Genomic DNA, 12,391 nt, shown 5'->3' with positions numbered 1-12,391 from the left:
TATTTTTGAGATTTGATGGGTAATTTTATTTGGGTTGTCTTATGTCATTGCACCGAAAATACACCAACGCTGGAATTGAACACAGGTCTGGTTTTGCTAGGACTAAGTTATAGGAGACTGGACAGCCATCCGTCAGAAATGGCTCACAGCAGTGGCCAAAATTGTGGAAGTGTATTTTTGTGATTTGACGGCTAATAACACCGCTTTTATTTTTTGTTTTGAGTCCTCCTTTTGTCCACCACTTTTATTTTATTATTGAGTCCTTCGGGATTGGGCGACATAGGAGTCGAATTCAATAAATAAATAAAATAAATAAATTTATTTTGGAGTTTCAAGATATTCCAGTGCTGGGAATAGCTCAGACCTTAACTCAATGGGAAATCTAAAGAAACTTGTTAATAGAATTATAGAAGCCACCCAGCAATAAAACTCAGTTAATAGAAGCAATAGTTCAATCTTGGTTTCACGTGATAACACCTGCAGAACTAAAAGATTTGGTTCACTCCATGGGAAGACGTTGTAAGGCCATAATTCATGCTAGAAGTTAACCAAGTATTAACTGACATGGTGATCATTTCTGTGTATCTGGTTTTTTTCTATGGTGCTAATTCTTGTGTATCTCAAAAAGAAATTGCCAATTAACAATTCAATTCAAAAATCTCAATGACCAATTCTTTCTGGCAATTGCGATTCTAATAGCAAATACTTTATAAAAGTTACTGCAGTAGATTCTTGATTTAAATTATCTTTCCGTTGATATACCCTGCTCAAAAAAGTAAATAAAGGGAACACTTAAACAACAGAATATAACTCCAAGTAAATCAAACTGTCCACTTAGGAAACAACACTGATTGACAATCAATTTCACATGCTGTTGTGCAAATAGAATAGTGGTGCAAATGAAATGTTCAATGAGAATTTTTCATTCATTCAGACCTAGGGTGTGTTATTTAAGTGTTCCCCAACCTTTCTTTTTTTTGAGCAGTATATAATTTTATACTACTACTCCGAAAATAAGTGGTGGTACTGGCTAGTTTTTTAAAAAAAAAACTTTTCCCAAAAGGTTTCCACAATTTTGGCCACTACTTTCTGCTTTGGGGGTTGGACTAGATGACCTCCGAGGTCTCTTCCAATTCTTATTAATCCGCATGTTTTAAGGGTGTCCTTGAGAGTCTAAACTTTGAAATTTGCACCTTAAAACTTTCCCAGGGAATTCATTCAGGTGCAAATCTTTCTATGCCAACGTTTACACATGGGGATAATCCTAAACTTACAACGGTTTCCTTCTGCGATTGCTTGATGTCCTGTTTTGTTGAATCTAGCCACAGATCACAGAATCTTGAACCCAGAATACAGTACAGTATTGCAATTCTGGCCAACTCTACCCTCCAGTGGACGATTTGGGCATTACAGCTGGCCAATCCTATCCAACTCTGCCCTCCAGTGGACAGTTTGCGCGTTACAGCTGGCCAAAAAAAATAGGGTGGGGGCGGAATTAAATGTTGCCCAGTGGAATCGTCCCCCAGCCAATTGCAAAGACCACCATCCTTGGGTGGTTTTGAAGGTGACTTTTTCTATGCATGAAGAATATCGAGTCTTCGCTGTTACAACGGTTCGCTTAGTGACCATTTCAAAATTACGACGATGCTTAAAAAAAAGGAGGGGGGACCCTGGATCGTTTCTCACGCTTACAACTATTTGCAGCATCGCACGATCAAAATTCTGACCCGTGGCAACTCCCCTTTATGACGGTTTTGCACGCTTAACACCCGTTTGTGGCATCAACTGTGGTTGCGTGATCAAAATTCTGACACTTCGCAACTGATTTATTTATGGCAGTCCCAGGGTCCTTTTGCAATCTTGCAGTCAAAAGCAGGAAGCCAGATTTCATTTATTCACCACCGGGTTCCTAACTCGGAGAAGGGCGGCGTACAAATCTAATAAATAAATAATGAATAAATAAACTTTAACCTTCTCCAGGGATTCACTTAATGACTCGGGCACGAGAGGTCGTAAACTGGAACAAAACTCATTTCAATGTTTCACTGAGCAACATAAAATTTTGGGGTGCCACTGCGGTTGTACATCAAGGGCTTACCTGCAATTATCCTCCGTTGCTGAGCCCTAAAATAATGTTTATTTTGTGCTAAATCCTGAACTAGACTCGATAACCGAATTCTAAATTGACTTAATAACCTTCGATGCCAAACGAGGAGGAATTTTCTTGAACAACACTCAAAAATGCCAAAATATGTTGCTCAAAAAAATTAAGGGAACACTTAAACAACACAATATAATAATAATAATAACAACAATAATTTATTATATTTGTATGCTGCCCCTCTCCAAAGACTCCCAAGTAAATCAAACTTCTGTGAAATCAAACTGTCCACTTAGGAAGCAACACTGATTGACAATCAATTTCAACTGCTGTTGTGCACAATCAACTTTGTACAGAAGAATGTATTCAATGGGAATATTTCATTCATTCAGATCTAGGATGGGTTCTTGGAGTGTTCCCTTTATTTTTTTGAGCAGTGTATTAAAATAATACTAAACGCTAAATTTGTTTTATTAATGCTGAATGCTGTTTTTAATTCCTGGCCACGACTTGGATGTTCCTAGCGCAAACTTTGATATTTAAAAAAATATATAATTCTGATTTTTATTTATTTTATATTTATTTTATAAATATATATTGTTTTCGTAGATTTTCACGGGTATATGTATGTAGACTGTTCTGAGAGCTCAGAACAATCTTCATATATAGGGGAAAAGCCCCAGGATCAAATCCCATTAAGGGTATGGCTAGCTGATGAGGCCAGAACAAGGCCAAAATAGCGCTATCCTAGTCTCCCTTAATTTTAAAAATTCAGCAAAAACATATATATGTTTTCGTAGATTTTCACGGGTACAGGTATGACGGTCTTTGCATATTTGGGTTTCTTTCCATGTAGGATTTGGAAATTTCTGGCGACGTTTCGACGAGGTCCCACTCGTCATCTTCAGGCTGGTGCTTCTGTCCTTGTTCTAGGGCGAACAAGGACAGAAGTACCAGCCTGAAGATGACGAGTGGGACCTCGTCGAAACATCGCCAGAAATTTCCAAATCCTACACGGGAAGAAACCCGAATATGCCAAGACCGTCATATATATAATTTTATATAATTTTATTTTATATATTATTTACTATATTTATAATTATAATTCTTTTGCAATTGTACAATTGTCATTTTTTAAAATCACTGTCATTTTTTAAAAATTCTGAACAGATGGGGTGTAGGATTTATTTTTTTATTCACTCTTTTTTATTTGCTTCGTGTTATGACCCAATTCCATCCAACATGTTGCCTCTTTATTGCACGAATGAAGTCGTGCCAAAGGATATTGGCAGCCGTGCTTCGTTCCTTCGACGGTTCACCCACTAAAGAAGTGGAAAGGAAAATCCTGGTCGTAAAAATGAAACCAGCGAGGCTTTCGGGGGGGGGTGTGTGTGTCAGGCTTCTAGTCCTTAAGGACCAGAGGTGCTCTTGTCTGGGCAGCCACTTCCTTCCCCAGCAGCGTTTCCACGATTGCAAGGCCGAATTCGAAACTGGTGCCCGGTCCACGGCTTGTCAGGATGTGTCCATCTTTCTCCACCCGATTCTCCGAGTACTTGTAGTGATCTTAAAGGGAAGAGAAAGATTGTAGTAGTTACTCCAGCTGATAAAAAATAAGCTACCTGCTTTCCCCAATAACTTTACATGGCTCCTCAACACTCTGTTTTTTTTGTAAATAGTTTTTAATTAAATTATTTACATTTTTTTTAAAAAATACAAAATAAAAACAAAGAAAAAAAAGAAACACACCAGGACAAAACATTAACAAACAAACAACAATTACAATATAACCCTAAGGGTTATTTTACAGCAATTAATTTATATTTATATATCCTATTTTTTCAGAGTGTAAGACGCACCTTGGTTTTGGGGGAGGAAAATAGTGTGTGGGGGGTAAATCTGCCTACCAAATACAGTATTCATCTGGCTAGCATCCTCAGATTCAGCATATTATTTTATCCCCCGGTTAGGGCTTTAAAAAAAACCCTATTAGGAGAGAGTAACAATGAAAGAGCTTGCAAGCTGGTAAGAGCTGGGAACATCGTTAGCACCTGGTTAGGGCTGGAAAGAGACATTTTAAGTAAAGCAATGAAAAAAACCTGCACAGGCCTAGGATTGGAAAGCATTCTTTGCAGAGAGTAACAAGGAAAGAGCTTGCAAGCCAGTAAGAGCTGGGAACATCGTTAGCACCTGGTTAGGGCTGGAAAGAGACATTTTAAGTAAAGCAATGAAAAAAACCTGCACAGACTTAGGATTGGAAAGCATTCTTTGCAGAGAGTAACAAGGAAAGAGCTTGCAAACCAGTAAGAGCTGGGAACCTCGTTAGCAACTGGTTAGGGCTGGAAAGAGACATTTTAAGTAAAGCAATGAAAAAAACCTGCACAGGCCTAGGATTGGAAAGCATTCTTTGCAGAGAGTAACAAGGAAAGAGCTTGCAAGCTGGTAAGAGCTGGGAACATTGTTAGCACCTGGTTAGGGCTGGAAAGAGACATTTTAAGTAAAGCAATGAAAAAAACCTGCACAGGCCTAGGACTGGAAAGCATTCTTTGCAGAGAGTAACAAGGAAAGAGCTTGCAAGCCAGTAAGAGCTGGGAACATCGTTAGCACCTGGTTAGGGCTGGAAAGAGACATTTTCAGTAAAGCAATGAAAAAAACCTGCACAGACTTAGGATTGGAAAGCATTCTTTGCAGAGAGTAACAAGGAAAGAGCTTGCAAGCTGGTAAGAGCTGGGAACATCGTTAGCACCTGGTTAGGGCTGGAAAGAGACATTTTAAGTAAAGCAATGAAAAAAACCTGCACAGGCCTAGGATTGGAAAGCATTCTTTGCAGAGAGTAACAAGGAAAGAGCTTGCAAGCCAGTAAGAGCTGGGGACATCGTTAGCACCTGGTTAGGGCTGGAAAGAAACTTATTCAGAGCAAGTAGAGCAATGAAAAAAAAACCTGCAAAGATTTAAGGCTTGGAAAATATTCTTCCCAGAGAGAAAGAATGAAAGAGCCTGCAAGATAAGAGTTGGGAAATTTGTTAGCAGCTAGTTAGGGCTGGAAAAAAAGCTACATTCAGAGCATAAGACACACTTGAAGTTCCAGCCTCTTTTAGTGAGTAAAATTGTGCGTCTTATACTCCAAACATACAGTAATTTAACAATTGCACGGATTTCCTTAACCACAATGGCAAAGAAAGATTGTAAAATTTATTGGCAGCTTCTGTATGCTTTAGAATTTTATTTGCAGCTTCCGAATTCTTATAATTTTATTTGCATCTTCCAGTTCTTAAGAGTTTAATTTGCATCTTCTGGATTCTAAGAATTTCATTTGCATCTTCTCAACGCTTATAATTTTACTTGCATCTTCTCAATGCTTTGAATTTCATCTGCTTCTTTCAAACTATTAGAACTTTACTCGCATCTCCCCATTCTTAAAATTTTCCTTGCATCTTATGAATTTTATTAAGAAACGCAGGAAGAAAAAGTCGTAAATACGGGACAAAACTCCCTCAACATGCTTCTCGCTTAGCAACATACATTTTGGGCTCATTTGTGGTCGTACGTTTTGAGGACAACCTGTAGAAAACAGGGGCGCTTGGCCATCACATCTGCGGCCCGGTTCCGAATGGGTTCAAGGGCCGGTCACGGACCACAGCCAGGGAGTTGGGGGACCCCCTGATCTAAATTAATTAAATTAATTAATTTAGATTAACAATACCGCCAAACCGGAAGCTTCATCAATGGAAGCTTTCAAGGAGATACAGGACTGCCCATCTGTCAGAAATGGTGCAGGGTTAGGGGGTTGGACTAGATGACCTACAAGGTCCCTTCCAACTCTGTTAAAGCCACAACACTCCGCTTGTCCTCCCCAGCAATTGTTTTGTGGAATACTGACCCCCGGTCATCATCTTGTCTTTGGCCAAGGGGTGACTTGTCACTTTGGTTCCAAAGCCGATTCCATGAGCCAGGAGCGCTGTGGGACCTGCAGGCCGACAAGAGGAGAAACAAAAACAAGCTATGATTCAAACGGCATTAATAATAATAATAATAATAATAATAATAATAATAATAATAATAATTTATTAGATTTGTATGCCACCCCTCTCCACAGACTCGGGGCGGGTTGCTGGTTCCGGTACAAAAGGGTTGAGCCGTGGGTTATACATTTGCATATACATTACATTACTATGCAGGATACACTATTTGCTGCGTCTGGATTCTTAGAATTTATATTTGCATCTTATGGATACTTGGAATTTTATCTGCAGCGTCTAAATTCTTAAGAATTTTTATTTGCAGCTTTTGGACGCTTACAATTTTTATTTACAGCTTCTGGATTGTTATAATTTTATTTGTAGCTTCTGGAATCTTATAATTCTACATTACACTATCACACATTATTTGCTGCTTCTGGATTCTGAGAACATTTATTTGAAGCTTCTGGACTCTCATAATTTTATTTGCAACTTATGGTTGCTCAGAATTTTATTTGCAACTTATGGATGCTCGGAATTTTATTTGCAACTTATGGATGCTCGGAAATTTATTTGCAGCTTCTGGATTGTTATAATTTTATTTGCAGCTTCTGGACTGTTATAATTTTATTTGCAGATTCTGGATGCTTACAATGTTTATCTGTAGCTTCTGGATGCTTAAAATTTTTATTTGCAGCTTTTGGAAGCTTGCGGTTTTTATTTGCAGCTCCTGGGCTCTTACAATTTTATTTGCAGTTTCTGAATCCGGAGAAATTCATTTGCACCCTTCTGGATGCTTTAACAATTTTTATCTGCGGCTTCCAAATGCTTAGAATTTTATTGCAAACCCGCAGAGCCAGGTCTGGCCATTGCAATCCGCCCGACCACCACCGCCGCCACCGCCATTAGCAAAGGCCCCCAAATCTGAGTTTCCCCAACGGGGGTCTCGGATCTGGTAGGGCTTGGAGTTTCTCCAAAGGTAGAAGATGGGACTTTACCTGCACAAATGGCTGCAATAAGGTCTTTCCTGCTATCCTGATCCTTTAGGACGTCTTTCACGAGGGTAGACTGCAAGAACAGATCAAAGAGAGAGGGAATCATTAAAATAATAATAATAACAATAATAATAATAACAATAATAATAATAATAATTAGAAGTCCTGAAAGGGCGGGGAGGGGGGAGGGATTTCTTAGAAAAGCAAGAAAAACAAGATGACTCTCCCCATCGCACTTCAAATCTTAAAGTCTTTCTTTATGTTCTAAAATCTATAGCATGCGAAGGAGAACGTGGGCGGGTGATAGAAAATTGACACTGTCATTTTCACCTCTGACAAGTTCTGAGCTCCCAGGTTACCTCCTGGCAAGACCACCACATCATACGGCCCCTAAAAAGAGAGAGAGAGAGAGAGAAAGTCACCAAATTCTCCTTTAAGCTGCATGGACTTCAACTCCCAGAATTCCCCTGCAAATTATTTTTAAGCTGCATTATTTATTATTATTTATTTTATTATTTATTAATTACTGTAGATTTCTATGCTTGGACTTCAACCCCCAGAATTCACCTGCTAATTATTTTTAAGCTGCATTATTTATTATTATTTATTTTATTATTTATTAATTACTGTAGATTTCTATGCCTGGACTTCAACCCCCAGAATTCCCCTGCTAATTATTTTTAAGCTGCATTATTTATTATTATTTATTTTATTATTTATTAACGACTGTAGATTTCTATGCCTGGACTTCAACTCCCAGAATTCCCCTACCAATTATTTTTAAACTGTATGGACTTCAACTCCCAGAATTCCCCTGCTAATTATTTTTAAGCTGCATTATTTATTATTATTTATTTTATTATTTATTAATTACTGTAGATTTCTATGCCTGGACTTCAACCCCCAGAATTCCCCTGCTAATTATTTTTAAACTGTATGGACTTCAACTCCCAGAATTCCCCTAATTATTTTTAAGCTGCATTATTTATTATTTATTTTATTATTTATTAATTACTGTAGATTTCTATGCCTGGACTTCAACTCCCAGAACTCCCCTACCAAATATTTTTAAACTGCATGGACTTTAACTCCCAGAATTCAGTGGCCAATTATTTTTAAGCTGCATTACTATTATTTATTGTATTATTTATTAATTAGATTTCTATGCCTGGACTTCAGCTCCCAGAATTCCACTTCCAACTATTTTTAACTTACATGGATTTCAACTCCCAGAATTCCCCTGCCAATTATTTTTAAGATGCATTATTTATTATTATTATTATTTATTTACTAATTAGATTTCTATCCCTGGACTTCAACTCCCAAAATTCCATTGCCAATTCCCTTTTAAGATGGCTGGCACAGGAATTCTGGGAGTTGAAGTCCACACAGCTTAAAATGGCCGTGGCTGAAAACCACCATTTTGAATGGAAAGTGAAGGGGATCCCAAACTTTGCTTTAAAAAAATGGGGATGGGGGGCACAAACCTTTTTCCGGGCTTCTTCCAAACTGGTATCGGGACAAATCACCACATCGCGGCTGCACTGGACAGGCTGCTTTCCGGACAATCCCGCTACCGTCACAGAAATCTGGTTAAGAAAACCGCCATTTTGTGGCGGAGCGCAGAATTTCAGCTAACATCCAAGAGGGTTTCTCAGCCCAGTCTCACTTTAAGACGGCCAGGCCACTAAAACGTCCTGTCGTAAGGACGACCTACCGCTACGTTCACTTAGCAACCGTTCCAAGTTACAACGGGCGCTGAGAAAAAAGGGACTTTTTCAGACTTACAACCAGGATGTAGTTTCCGCGAATCAAAATTCGGACGGTTGTATTTCCGACGGGTCAGGGATGGGAGTTATCACATGACTCGCTTTTGCGACCTTCTGGCCAAGGAAAGCCACATTTACTTAACAGACTTGTTGCTAACTTATCGACAGGAAGCCATTCACTTAACAACCGCGGCGAGAAAAGTCGTCAAATGGGGCAAAATTCATTTAATTTCTCAGAATTTTTTTTGCAATCACAAGTCAGAGGACTATTGCAGTCATAAGTCAGAGGACTACTTGTGATTTTTTTAAAAATCAAAGAAAAGTGGTCGTCAAAGAATGCTTTTTTCGCCACCTGTAGCCAGGTAGAAACAAGTTTTTGGAGGGGGGTCTTTCTTGGCTAGATTTGGGGGCAAGGAGCTTGGGAGGGGGTCTCCACTCCTCACACGGGGACTTACTCCTGCCCTGCGCATCAGATCTGTCGGGATGACCGTTTCCATCTCTTCGGCCCCTTTGGCCAAAATCACCAGCGCTTTTTTGGTACCCATCGTGAAGCGGGGATTCTGCAGTGGGTGCAAAAGTGCCTTGAGAAATTGGGGGGATGATGAGAGACCCCCCTAGCCGCCCTACTCTTCCTGTCCAGGGGGGAACCCCTTTTTCTGGGGGGGGGAGGAACCCAGCCACCCATCCTCGCTCGCCCAGGCGGAAACCTCTGGCCAATCGGGGAAGAGTGTGCAAGATGGTGGCCAGGGGTTCCCAAGGACCCAGATTGGTTGGGGAGACCCCTGCCCAGAAAAAGGAGCAACACACCAGGGAGGAATGGAGGGAGGGTCTAGTTTGGGAGACCCGCTGCCCCCAAAATGGGAGAGACCAGGGAAGGAAGGAAGGAAGGAGAGACCCCTGCCCAGAAATGGGAGTACAGATGGGAAGAGATGGAGGGAGGGACCCCTGCCCGGAAAAGTAGTTATGATCTGGGGGAAAGGAAGAAGGGGCCCATTGGGGGAGACCCCTGCCCCCAAAAAGGGTGATGGACCAAGGAAGGAGGGAGGGACCCTTGCCCAGAAAAAAAGAGTGACAGACTGGGAAAGTTCCATTGGGGGAGACCCCTGCCTCAAAAATGGGAGAAGGAGGGAGGGAGGGAGGGAGGAAACCTTTTAGAAAGACCCCTGCCCAGAAAAGGGGTTACGAGCTGGGGAGGGAAGGAAGGAGGGATCCCTTGGGGAGACCCCTGCCTGAAAAAGGGGTGACAGACTGGGGAGGGAAAGGAAGAAAGGACCCATTGAGGAAGGCCCCTACCCCAAAATGGGAGATGGACCAAGGAAGGAAGAGAGGAGGGAGGGACCCTTTGGAGAGACCCCTGGAAGGAGAGAGGAAGGAAGGAGGGACCTCTTAGAGACCTCTGCCCAGAAAAGGGGAAAGGATCGGGGGAAGGAAGGAAGGAAGGATCCGTTGGGGGAGACCCCTACTCAAAAATGGGAGATGGACCAAGGAAGGAAGGAAGGAGGGACCCCTTGGAGAGACCCCTGCCCGGAAAAAGGGGTTATGGGCTGGGGAGGGAAGGAAGGAGAGACCCATTGGGGGAGACCCCTACCCCAAAATGGGAGACAGACCAAAGAAGGAAGGAGGGACCCCCTTGGAGAGACCCCCCGCCCGCAAAAAGTCACAGGAAGGGTGTGCTTGGAGAGACACCTGCCCGGAAACGGGGAGACGGCCTGGGGAGGGAAGGAAGGAGGGACCCATTGGGGGAGACCCCTGCCCCCCAAAATGGGAGATGGCGGAGCAGGGAAGGAAGAAGGGACCCCTGCCCAGAAAAGGAGCTATGGATTGGGAAGGAAGGAGGGGCCCCCTTGGAGAGACCCCTGCCCAGAAAAGGGGAGACGTTCCAGGGAAGGGAGGGAACCGTTGGGCTGGGGGTGGGGAGCGCCCCCTGCCCTGAAAAGGGGGTGGGCGGGAGGGGGACAAGAGGGGGGACCCCGCTTTCTTACGCGCAATCTCGGTTACAGCGCTGCGCTCCGAAGGGCCGGTGGTGCTGCGTCACGGGGAGGGGGGGTAGGTGGGTGGGCGGCACCTTTGGGGAGGGGGCGGTACCAGGGAGGGGAGGAGGAAAGGGGGGGCTCGAGAGCAAGGGCAGAGGACCCCCTCCCACGCGCCCCCAAACAGCCAGCCTTGCAAAGGTTCCACCACGCAAGTCTCAAGCTTTTGCAGCCTTGCAAAAAAAAATTGCAACCTTGCAAAAAACTTGCAATGAAGGGGGGGGGGTGCATGCGCCCCTCCTACCAGGGGGGAGAGGGGTGTTTCCAATGGACGGGGGGTGTAGTCCCAAAAGTATATAGGGGAGTTGCTTAGCACCCCCCAAAAGTAGCCAGTCATTGTGAATTTCCCTGTATGGATTTCCTTTCTGTGGAAAAAAATTGTTTTGATTTGGGTTAGTCCTCGGTTTACGATTTTCCGCTTAGTGACCAAAGAAGCCCCAGCGGCCCTGGAGAGGGGGGGAAAATGGACGCAGGGCTTGTCTGTTGCAGAGGCAAACCCGATAAATAAAATTCAGAGGCTTGGCCCTTGACTCACACTTACGATTCCCTTTTCTGACTGACTGCTTCACCATCATAATTTAAACCACTGCAGGGGATTTCACTTAAGGGGGAAAGACAAGTCCACAAGGTGTTGGGCAGCCTATTAATTTAATAAACTAAATTAAATAAATCAAACAGTGGGGGGGGGGGGGGCAAGCTCCCCTAAACCAACGTCTTACTTAATGATGGAAACTCAAGTTTGGTCGTAAGTTCAGAACTTCCTGTAGTGAGAATAAACAAATACAATCTTTACTGATTTTTTTAAAATTATTTCAGCATGTGGTGGATTTTAAAATTTGGCATATTTTGGGGTACATTCTGTATACTGTATATACAAATATAGATATTATTGTGATTATCCTATAGATATGTTCCCCCTGGTGTTCTTTTTCATCATTTATTTTATTTTATTATTGATTTTATTTATTTATTGTTCTATTATTTTCTACTTACACTCCTTTCGTCCTTCTTATTCTTTTAAATCAGGCAGCAAAATGAATTTAACAGCTAAATAAAATCTGAAAACCCAAACAGGATAGGAATACAGTAGATGGCCTGTGTAGGTAACTCCATAGTTTAAAAACAAACTACATTTCCCACAATTCATTGAGAAAAAGGTCCTTCCGGGTCTCACTTGCGTTAGCTACTTCCGGGTCTACAGGACTTCAACTCCCTTAATTCTTACAGCTATGCGAGCGGAGGAATTGTGGGAATTGTAGTCCACCGATAGACAGGTTGGGAAGCATTGGGCTACGGATATGGGGTTTTTTTTGGCTGACCTGAAATTTTATTTATTTTTTGTTGTCCTCGACCTATGACCAAATGTTATGAGTCCCATTGGGAGTGGGTGGCATAGAAGTCGAATAAAATAAAAAACAAAACAAAACATTAATAAATTAAAATAAAATAAAATAATAAAATGAAATAAAACAAAACAAAACAAAACAAAAAATTAATAAAATAAAATAATAATAAAATAAAACAACACAAAATAAAAAAT

General features: G+C 41.8%; 1 protein-coding gene across 2 annotated transcripts; it reads right to left on the bottom strand.

The window, feature by feature from the left end:
* Positions 1-3,279: 3,279 nt before the first annotated feature.
* Positions 3,280-11,929, bottom strand: PARK7 (Parkinsonism associated deglycase). 2 transcript variants are annotated; one of them, XM_070759059.1, is made up of 7 exons: positions 11,845-11,929; positions 9,277-9,381; positions 8,540-8,641; positions 7,383-7,442; positions 7,056-7,125; positions 5,979-6,065; positions 3,280-3,664 (listed from the first exon to the last, which is right to left on the bottom strand). In XM_070759059.1, exons 2-7 carry the CDS (start codon positions 9,364-9,366, stop codon positions 3,504-3,506), a joined length of 570 nt encoding a protein of 189 aa, XP_070615160.1. In that variant the 5' UTR covers positions 9,367-9,381; positions 11,845-11,929; the 3' UTR covers positions 3,280-3,503. The 2 variants fall into 2 exon arrangements, with proteins under 2 accessions (XP_070615160.1, XP_070615159.1); XM_070759058.1 differs by lacking the exon at positions 11,845-11,929 and adding an exon at positions 10,804-10,900.
* Between the last annotated feature and the right edge of the window lie 462 nt (positions 11,930-12,391).

This window comes from Erythrolamprus reginae, chromosome 8 (assembly GCF_031021105.1).
Source record: "Erythrolamprus reginae isolate rEryReg1 chromosome 8, rEryReg1.hap1, whole genome shotgun sequence".
Classification (NCBI taxonomy): Eukaryota; Metazoa; Chordata; class Lepidosauria; order Squamata; family Dipsadidae; genus Erythrolamprus; species Erythrolamprus reginae.
The sequence above is the reverse complement of the archived record's forward strand: the minus strand, read 5'-3'. Positions and strand labels throughout refer to the sequence as shown.